Source organism: Colletotrichum graminicola, assembly GCF_000149035.1.
Source record: "Colletotrichum graminicola M1.001 genomic scaffold supercont1.46, whole genome shotgun sequence".
Lineage (NCBI taxonomy): Eukaryota > Fungi > Ascomycota > Sordariomycetes > Glomerellales > Glomerellaceae > Colletotrichum > Colletotrichum graminicola.
This window is the reverse complement of record NW_007361050.1, coordinates 346,203-356,774: the sequence shown is the minus strand read 5'-3', so window position 1 is coordinate 356,774 and position 10,572 is coordinate 346,203. Positions and strand designations below refer to the sequence as shown.

Here is a 10,572-nt window from a genome sequence, read left to right as displayed (position 1 = left end):
TTACTAACTACTTTAAGATACTATAGGTACTAATAATCTTATATATAGATTTATACTTACTTTATAAGTGTATTATTAAGCTTAGAACTATAAAAAAAAAAGGCTTATAATTAATATTATAGCCCTTTAGTAGTTATATAAGTAACGTAAGGTCTATAAGGTATACTAAATATAAGGTAATAATAATCCTACTAATAGATTTACTAAATTATTACTTAATAAGGCACTAAAATAACTAGTTAGAAACAGAATAGTTTAGATTAGTATAAAGTAATAGGTTTTTTAAGCTACGTAACAGATTATATAAACAAAAAGTATTAAATACTTTTATTTAGTCTTTTAATTTTTATTACGTTTTTAAGCTTTTTAGCTGCTAGGCAGTATCTAGGCTATTTGTAGCGATTTTCCTTTACTTAAGAAAGTTACTAGTGTTAGGATATTTAACTGTTTAATAGTAAAGCCGATCTATAGTCACGTGATTTACTATCACGTGACTCACCTTGGCGGCTCACTTACACCACCACAAATATCCACAGCAGCAACCTCTTCTCTTTTCTATGATCATCATTATCTTCCCCCAGCTACCAATAGTCAATTAATACTATTGCGGCTATCTTGATCGCGATCCCTGTGATACCAACACATACAGATTGTTGCATTTCGTAACGCGCTCTCGGATATTGACATCGAAATGCCATCCTCTTTGGGGACTGTGCCGGGCAAGTATTTTTTCATAGAACGAGGAGCAGGCACTTGCGCGGGTGCACCGCATCGGACAGACCCGCGAGATCACAATAGTGCGCCTGGATATACAGGACTCGTGTGAAGAGGTACGCCAGAGGCTACTGTTTAGCTGTGGCAATGCTGACACCCTCTAGCAAGTGATGGAAGTGCAAAAGACAAAGAAACAGCTCGCTGGCTTGCTGCTTTCGCCGCACGACGGTGGCCAGTCGGACGACAGCTTGAGCGGCTTACAGGTGAGTGATTCAAAGAGACTGTGCCCCAACATGGCGTTGCGGATTTACTGAAGCCTTACAGAAACTGAGGCTTTTGTTCTGAGGGACGCGAAAGGATGGTCTCGCCCCTTAAAAATATGGGTTTGACATAAAAGCAGCCGATGACGGACTACCCTGTAAGACGCCTCCACACACAGTAAACTTCGTGTTCGCTGGCTTTCAACCATTGTAGTACGTAATACGGCGAAAGTCCTCGTAGTATTGATGCGTTCGTATCTGTGTATGTGTGCGTAACTATCCTTTCATTCGTCCCTGACAATACGTGGCCTGGGGGACCAAATATGACGCGTGACATCGGATTTTACACATTTGGGTAGGGAAATCCATACGGGTAATGCGGCCGACATTCCCACCACCGCTGCTCGCAACTAGGCATAATGCCTATAATTTGATAATGCTGAGCTATGAGCTATGAACGATGGCTCTTGGGTCTAGAAATATGGAAGAAAAAAAGTAATCATGTGTTGGATTTATATCGCCTAGGTCCATAGTAGCAAACAAGCTCCAACTAGTTTCACCCCGCATTAACAAAACGTAGGTCCATCAGTATACGACAGAATAGTATTCCATCTGATCGATGTAGTAATTCTCCGGCCTAGCGTAGGAACCCACTAGCCTTCCATGCCTGGATATACCTCTTGAGAACCTCGTCGGATATGGGCTGGAGTTCCCTCAAAGTCTTGGAGTGTTCCCTGGTCTTGTCGGTTGCCAGAGTGACGCCTCCGCATGACATGTGCAGAAACTTGTGTTCAAAAAAGTCCAACGCTTTTGCAGCCGGGTTGTCCCACGGATCCTCACCGGGATACCCTCTCACGCGTCTGATCCACTCATCAAGAGGGACGATCCCATTCTCTGGAATGCCCAGCGCCTCGGCCAAGAGCGGAGTTATGTCATTCCACTTCTTGTGCACCGGGTTGTCCAAATGGTAGATGGGATAACAGTCAGACTCGTTACGCAAGAGCAGATCTGAGAGCGAGCCGGCCGTGTCTTCGAGTGATAACCACTACGATGAACAAAAGTCAGTATCTGTTGCTTTGATCTCAGAATATGATGGGCTATTCAAGAGGGATCGACTGCCAAACAGCTGGCGATGCTGCCGAAACCACCCAGGCAGGGAAATATAAAATGACGGGAAGTATACGTACGGTGAAAACACCATCCAAGATGGGGAAGGAGGCCAGCGTCTGCGACGACTTGAATAGGAAACCTAGAACTTCCATGTGGTTCCAGTATCCGGAAACCCGTGATCCGGAAAGCTGTCCGAGGCGAACGGTCATGGTGCGGAAGTGGTCTGGGTATTTGCCGAGCGTGTCACGCAAGATGCGTTCGCACACCGACTTGGATCCCCCATAGCCGTTCGCAAGAGCGCTGTCGACGTCCCAGAACTCCTCGGGCACCGCCGTCTGCCCATTGCCATACACTGCTGGGTAGACTCCCACGGCGGCCATGGATGAGACGAATTGGAAGGTGAACTTGAACTGGTCAGGAGAGGAGCCGTCCGCATAGCTTCTGCGGCGGGACACGACCTTGGCCGAGAAGTCGATGAGGTTCCGCAATATGGCGAACTGGTTCTCGTTCTGCGTCAAGGTCCGAAGGCCATTGGAAGGATAGGCGTTGTGCACAATGTGGGTGATTTCATCGACTAGCCGATTGTACTGGTCAGCCTCCAAGCCGAGCTGGGGTTTGGAGGTGTCCGTCTCGATGGCTTGCAACTTGGCCATCATTGTCGCGTCCAGACGGATGCCCTTCGACTCCATACTCTGAATCTGCCGCTCTAGGGGGTCGCGAGAACCGCCTTTGCGTACCGAAGGACGATTGAGACACCATATCCTGTCAACAGAGGACAGGCCGGCAAGGTACTCCACGATGTGGCAACCGAGACTGCCGGTAGCCCCCGTGACGAGGACGCATCTAGAGGCAGACAGAACAGCAGGAGTTCCCGAGCTCTCAGGAATGAGGAAGTTGCTCGTTGTGGTGCGCAGATACTCGTCCGAGGCTACCACGCGAGCTTTCGCCGCTTCCTCCGAGAGATAGAGTCCATGCTCTCCTCCGTGGCTCTTGGGGGCAGCAGCAGGGCGCTGCAGATGCTCTGCGCCATCACCTGCTAGGGCAATCAAGATCCTCTCTGATCTGCTTTCTGGCAATTTGCCATCGGTCCAGTCGACGTGCTTGTAGCCGGCGCTCAGGAGTTCCCTCTCCCATCGCGTCTGGTCAACGATGGCGTGGGTCCGGTCGTCATCGAACAGCCACCAGTCTTCCAAGGTGCCCCAGACGAGGTCGATGCAGTGAAGCGTCTCCATCATCTCGATCAGCATGAGGAATCCGTCCGGGCGCAGAAACTTCCGAGAGTTTTGCAACGACTCGTTCAGTGAGTGGGTGGCGTGCACAGCATTGCTGGCGATGACGATGTGCTGCGAGCCGTAGAGGCGAGGGTCCGACGGAGGCTTTTCGATGTCGTGCACCAAGAACTTCATGGAGGGATAGCTCTTGAACTTCTTTCTGGCTTGAGCCACAAGCGACGGCGAGAGGTCGGTAAAGGTGTACTCGAACGGTATGCCAAGCTTGACGAGCGTGGGGACGAGCATCTTTGTCGCTCCGCCCGTCCCAGCTCCCATCTCGAGGATCCTGAGAGTGGTTTGATTGTGGGATGATGCTTTCAGCCTCTCTGCCAGATTGGTGAGAAAGTTGGCCATCAGCTCAAAATACACCTTGTTGAAGGGGTACTCTCCATAGAAGTCGGCCGCCAGCTCACGATTCCTTGCATCGCCAAAGAGCAACTGTGGGCCGCTGGCTTCGCCAGACAGGACCTCGGCCATCTTGGAGCCGAGATTGTATGTCAACTGATGTAAAGAACCATGCTGCCCATGGTACTGCATGAGATCCTCCAAGATACTCTCAGCACTCTGCGCAGGAAGCGGGATGCCGGTACGGGTGATGACATCGCCATTGATGTTGATAATGCGCGTGTCCTCCAAGATTTTGTACAGATGTTGGTGGAAGCGGCGATGCTTGGGATCAAAAGACACAGGCTGGAGATAATCACCAGGTTGAGCCGTCTCAAGATCACAGCCCAGCTTCTTAAACGCCCTGTCTATAAGTTTCAAGCAGAGTCGGGTCTGGATCAGGCTGACGCCATCGAGATAGTGCGCGCATCCATGGCTTTTGAGGAGATGGTCGGTGGATGTTGCTGCTTCGCAGAAAACCTCAACAATGCTAGCCGGGGGGATGCCGAGGGCCCCAGCAGAATCGTCGTAGGTTATCGGGAACTCGATGTGGTCGACTGACGAGGCTGGAGTAGAAGACCGTATCTCGCTGTCAGATGAAGGGTGGTCCGAGCCGACCACATCATCAGAGCCGATGAGGTCTTGTCCCTGTTCAAGGCCGAGTATCGACTTCAGATATGTCATAACGCCAGGTACGTCGACAATTGCCACGATCTCAGCTTGGTCCAGGGTGCAGTGAAAGGCCTTTTCGATGTCGTGAGCCATCTCCATGCCCATCAGAGAGTCGATTCCGAGGTCGGCAAGGGAATCAGTTGCGCCAATCTCTTCAAGGTCAAGTCCGGAAATATCAGACAGGACTCGCTGGAGTTTGATCCAGAGATCGACGTCTGTGCCGGTATTCCGCACGCTCACTGCTGCTGGCTTCAATGCCAGCTGATTTTGGGAATCGTCTTCTGGCTCAGCCAAGACATTGCCGGTTGCGTGGGAGCTTCGATGAAGTAGGTCGACAGGGTCCATTGGCGTTTCAAGGCGAACGTGTCCTTGTGTTCTTTTCATTGTTATGTTAGCCTAGACTCCATATACCCGGGCGATGCTGTATCCGGGAGAGGCTCGAGTGACATATGACTCGGTCTAATCAAGCCCGACCGGGGATCAGACGTGGAAACAGTGTGCTTACATCGAGACTGGGGTGTACCGAACACCAAGTATGACTTCTTCAAGCGATCCAGAATTTGAATCGAAGACAAAAATGTCTGTGAGGAACGAATCGCCCGGGTTCGTACGCTTATGTTGTGCCAACACATGCCATTCCCTTTCCGAGTCGTGGCCAACGAAATCGCCTCTGCTGATTCTGCGAAGCAGCTCTGGCGACTTCACCCATTGTTCCATGGCAGCGATGATGTAAACAGCATCGCCAGAAGTGTTTCGGTCTCGACCCATACAGTTTGCCCATATGCCGCCAACCTGGGTGAAGGTTTCTCCCAGGGCAAAATCTAGCCAGGTCTCACCGGAACTGCATAATTTCAAGAGTCAGAAATATTGTCATCATAGCGCTTTGTGTGCTCCGACTTGGGACAACCAAGTCCCCCAGATGAGAAAGAGAGTCTCTGGGAGATTCTGTGAAAGAAAAGGGGAAACAGGGTATGGCCACGACGTACCGTCTCTTCACCACTTTACCAGCCGACTCGCTGGGCCGTCCAACCAGCTTCTGAACACCGCGAAATTTCGAGCCGTAGTCAATGATGCCAGACATGACATTGTATATGAACCGTCCCTGGATGAAATCGTCGGCATCATCACTGTTCTCCATGGCCTGGAGGTATCGCTTGTGCGTGACCAGACGCTCGAGCCTGTTGAACTCGAAACAGGCACGAGGTTCATCGGGCTGCTGGAACAATAGCTGACCGCTCACATGGAGTGATCTGTCGGCGCCGGAAAGGCCGTTGGAGAACTTAAAGTCCCAGGTCTTGGAATTCGTGTCGAGACTTTCGAAGTCAAGGTGTAAGGGTCTGGATGGATCCATGAATATGGGAGCCTGGTTAACGACGTTGAAGATCTGGGGGTGTAGCCCCTTGCTGGCAGAAAGGTCCGATCGAACACTTGTGATTGCTTGGATTGCCATGTCAATCAAGTATGTGACTGGGCAGGTGGGAGCTCTTTTCCCCATGCTGTGTCCTGACAGGACGTCTGTGAATTCCTTCATCTGGGTATTGATACGGAAACTCCATCGTCTGTCGCCACAATCTTCGTAGTTCAGTTGAGTAAAGACACCTGCCGGTGGGGAGCGGAGATCAGATCTACCAGTGCCGCTGCTGGATGTGAATTCATCGCCGACCGAAAGCTTGACGGGCGGCTTGAAGTCGAGCCAGTGGCGATGCTTCTCGAACTGGTATGGAGGAAGCATTACTGGAGCGTACTGGTTCGTCTGTCTTCGCGAATGGGGCCAAAAGGGAACGCGCAGACCGGCCTTCCATAGACCCATGGAGGTATTGGCAAGCTGCTGCAGTCCGAACGTGGTGCCTGTGATGTTCACGGGCTGGAACACTGAGCCGGCCGGCGTTCCTAGCGCTCTGCCTGCCATTGTTGTGATGGTGGAGTTGGAACCAGCTTCCAGCCAGATGGCCTGTGGGAACTGTTTTGCGAGCCTCTGAACGGCGTGGTTGAAATATACCGGTTCTCTCATGTGCTTGGCCACGTACGTGGCTGAGAGATGGCCGTTCTCGTGGTCCTTTGTCGCTCGCTCGAGTGGAATTCTAGGTTGACCTACAGATTGGCAAAGTAAGCTTAATCCCAAGTTGAAACGGAAACCTTTAAAAGATTGCAGGATATCCCAGGGGCTTCCACGCTCCTGGTTCCTCCATCTGCGCGTAAAGATGCCCATAGCTGGCCAAATGAGGAAAAGGTACAGGGTAAGGGGCATACCGAATGTCAGCTTCTGGCCTACGGCCTCCAAGTCAGTCTTCAGTTTCTCAACCAGAGAGGAATGGAACGCGTTTGTGACGCTCAGCCGCTTGTGCTTGAGGACAGTGTCCCGGCCAGAGATGACTTGCTGCACCGCGTCAATGGCAGCCTGTAGTCCCGCGAGCGTGAAACTTCTCGGCCCGTTGAAGCAGGCAATGCTGGCCGCATGGCCATTACCGTTCTCGCCCAACCGCGCGTTTGCAGCGGCCAATACGCTTTCGACGTCTTCCATGTCTGCTTGGACCGCCATCATGGATCCCTTTTCAGGGCCCCACGAGTCTTTGATGATCCTTGACCTGCCGTAAACCAACTTGACAGAGTCCTCCAAGCTCAAGGTTCCGGAGACGCACAGCGCAGTGAGCTCCCCGAAAGAGTGGCCGACAAGCGCTGCTGGTTCGACGCCGCAGTCGATCCAGCTCATGGCAGACGCGTACTGCATAGAGAACAGCAGCGGCTGAAGCACCGAAGGGTCGTCGAAAGGCTCGTGTTGGAATATATCGGGATAAATCCCTCTTCCGCAAATCGACTCGCAGACGGTGTTGCACTGGTCCAGATAATGGCGCAAGACGCTCGACTTGTCAAAAACCTCACGATCGAGGCCGACAAAGCTGGCGACCTGACCTCCAAAACAAAGTATGACAGGCCGCGCGGCGGGCGTCTCGAACGTCTCAAAGGCGGATAGCCGTTGGTCCAAATCGTCTACAGACTCGGCGGCAAGTACAAGAGCCCGGCCAAGCGACCAGTTCGACTGCCGGTTGAGATTGAATGACAAATTTTCGATCCCAAGATTGTGCCCGTAGATTCCTTTTGCTTTGATGAACTGGCGCAGTCTCGTGGTGTAGGCCCGGATGCCCTTGTCATCGATGGCTGTGATGTAGATTGGGCATTTGAAAGAAGACGCGGGCGACGACAGGCTAGGATCGGCTTCTCTGCGCCCCTTCGGAGCTTGCTTGACGACCATGGCAGCATTCGAACCGGCAGCGCCAAAGTTGTTGACGAGCGCGGCCTTGAACTCGTCCTCCCAGGGGATGGGGGCCATCGTGATGTCCATGTTGTCCGACGGCAACGCTTCGACGGACGGGTTCAACACGTTGAAGCTGGCCTGGGGTGGAATGCGGCTTTCCTGCATCATCAGCAAGACCTTGATCAACGAGATGACGCCGGAAGCCCCCTCTGCGTGGCCAATCAAGCCCTTCACGGAGCCTATCTGCAAAGGTTTCAACCCGGAGCGAGCAGGGCCCCCCAGGACCTGACGAATGCTGTCGTACTCGGCCGGGTCGCCGACAGCCGTACCAGTGCCGTGCGCCTCAACGACGGAGATGTCCTTGACTCCCAGACCCGACTTGGAAATCACCGTCCGGAACACATCCGTAAGCGACAGTGGGTTGGGGACAAAGATCGGGGTGCTGTTCTGGTTCTGATTCACGGCGGTGGCCGAAACAACACCCAGTACCTGGTCCCCATCGGCAATGGCTTTGCTCAGTTTCTTGAGATATACAGCTCCGATGGCGTCACCGCGACAATAGCCGTCTGCGTCTTTGTCGAACGGCCTGCACTGCCCAGTAGTGCTCAGGAAGGATCCCGCCGCAAGGTTCTGGAAGAACAGAGGTGCGCTGCAGAAATTGGTACCGCCCACCAACGCAGCAGAACAGTCGCCGCTCGTTATCGCTTGGCAAGCGAGGTTCATGGCGATGGTGGATGCCGAGCAGGCCGTGTCCAGCGTCATGCTGGGGCCGGTCCAGCCGAAGTAGTGGCTCACCTTGCCGGCAATGTAGCACCGCAAGGCGCCCATGGCCGAAAACGCGTTCGGGGAGGTGTGCGATATGTTGTTCTCGTAGTCGCTGCCGACCACACCGATGTAGCAACCGACGCGGCTGTCTGGCTGAGGTTTGTGGTAGTATCCGGACTGAGCCACGGCCTGGTAGGCAACCTGCAGCATGAGCCTCTGCTGCGGATCCATGTGGAGGGCTTCGCGGGGAGACTTCTTGAAGAATTTGTAGTCGAATGAGTCGTGGTCGTCAAGGAAGTTGCCGTACCTGCAAGCCATCAGTTCAGACAGGGTCGATATACGATGTGGGATCGAGAGAGTGCCCAAGAACGTACCATTTCCTGGTTCCTTCTTTTTCGCTAGGCCGATAGCTTGTCTCCATGGCAAAACGGTCGTTTGGAACTAGTTCCCTATGCTGCGACTTCCCCTCCAGCATGATCTTCCAGTATTGCTCCAGATCCTGGGCTCCAGCTACGTGGCACGCCATGCCGATGACGGCGATATCATTCTCGGCCACGTCTTGTCCCGCGCTGGGGCTCGAAGGGCCGCCGAGACTGTTTGCAGCGTTCTCGAGATCGACGGTGGTTATCTGGCTTTTCAACCTCCGCAGAAGAGTTGGCGGGACACAACGCTCTGGTCCAAACTCGACCAACCGCGAGCTCCTGTCCTTCAGTGAGCTGGAGACAGCCGAACGAAGAGTCTTGATCCAGTCGAACTGTTCCACAAGGAATGCACGCGAGGCCGCCAGGAGCAGATCAGTCCCGCTGGAAACTGCAGTGTCCCGATTGATGCGCGTGGGTAAGACGAGGCCAGCCGCGTCTGTGATGTGGAACGTGGGTAGGTTTCGGCCTGTGCAGCCGGAGAATCAGTTCCATTGCGCCAAAGATAAACTCATTGGTCGAGGTATGATTCTATGCGAGTGCAAGAAAGGTAGGCAGGGAGCCAGTTGGAGACTCAAACCAGGGGGGGTAATCACTTACAGGAGGCGAACAGTGCTTGGAGGTCGGACTCGTAAAGCTGGCCGGCGTGGAAGCGACCATGAAACTCGGTCTCATTAGCTGAGATGCCGGCGCTCTGAAGGTGGCTTCTGATTGCAGAAGCGGACCGGGAAGACGTTGTCACCGTCGCTCGATTGTCATCGTATAAGACGGATACGTAGGCCTATCACACGCGAATGAGCATCATAATTCGCCGAGTGCGTTGATGACTCGGTCGAAAGGCCGAGCTTACCTCGGGATACCTCTCCAACGCTCTTTTCAGATCAGAAGCCGACTGCCCCCCTCTCCAGAACACCATCAGCGAGGCGGATGCCCCGGCGGCGTCGGTGGCATCGTGGGCGTCAGATAGTGCTCCCAGTATGAAAACTGTACGGAGCACCGCCCCTGCGTTGTGATGGAACTGGGCCCAAGATTTGCTCGACGACACCACGAGAGCACTGAAAACCCTGAGACAGCACCCGATGGTTTCGGTTTCCTCAGATGAAGGAACTCGGAAGTCCGGTCCATGCACGGGGCCAGACTGAGACGGAGACTTGGTGTACTCGAGATACTCGACGAGTTGTGCGATGATGACCAGTGTCCCAAGAATGGAGTTTGGCAGGTTTGCGACTGTCGACGATGGCGGGATAGCTCCATTCCGGAGCCATTCCGCCAAAGTCTGCGCATCGCTCGCGCCTGATGTGTGTTGCAGCTTCGGTACGGATTCGCAGAGGGAGCCCCAATAACTTTCGATATCCTCAACCGCGTACGAAGCCCATCGCCCGGGGGTCCCGTCTCTGTGGATCGAGAGGATGCGGTTGAAATATCCTAGATCCAAGGACATGGCACCATGGCCGAACAGAAGCAGGCGTTTGGGAGCCGGCACGGGATGAGCCATTGACGACACCATTGTGACGATGCTATGTTGAATTCTTGGGTAATTTGCTCTTGGGGAAAGCTGAGTGACTATGGGCTTCTCTTGATTCATTATAACGGACGGTACTGTGCTGGCACCAAGCCTCCCAGTCGCTTGCGATGGGCAAAAGACGCCGCGGGTTGCACTATTCGGACCTGGGCGGGAGGGTACATGTCCGACCTGTCTGGGGTATCGTCCCACGAACAAGGAC

At 53.4% G+C, this 10,572-nt stretch overlaps 1 protein-coding gene across 1 annotated transcript; it reads right to left on the bottom strand.

Moving 5' to 3' along the window:
* Positions 1-1,611: 1,611 nt before the first annotated feature.
* On the bottom strand, positions 1,612-10,355 carry GLRG_09268 (beta-ketoacyl synthase domain-containing protein; the record flags this gene model as incomplete). The annotated part of the gene is made up of 8 exons (XM_008099953.1): positions 1,612-2,019; positions 2,162-4,787; positions 4,917-5,252; positions 5,398-6,502; positions 6,662-8,736; positions 8,804-9,317; positions 9,449-9,629; positions 9,699-10,355. The coding sequence occupies 8 exons, from the start codon at positions 10,353-10,355 to the stop codon at positions 1,612-1,614; spliced, it is 7,902 nt and encodes a 2,633-aa protein (XP_008098144.1).
* Positions 10,356-10,572: the final 217 nt, after the last annotated feature.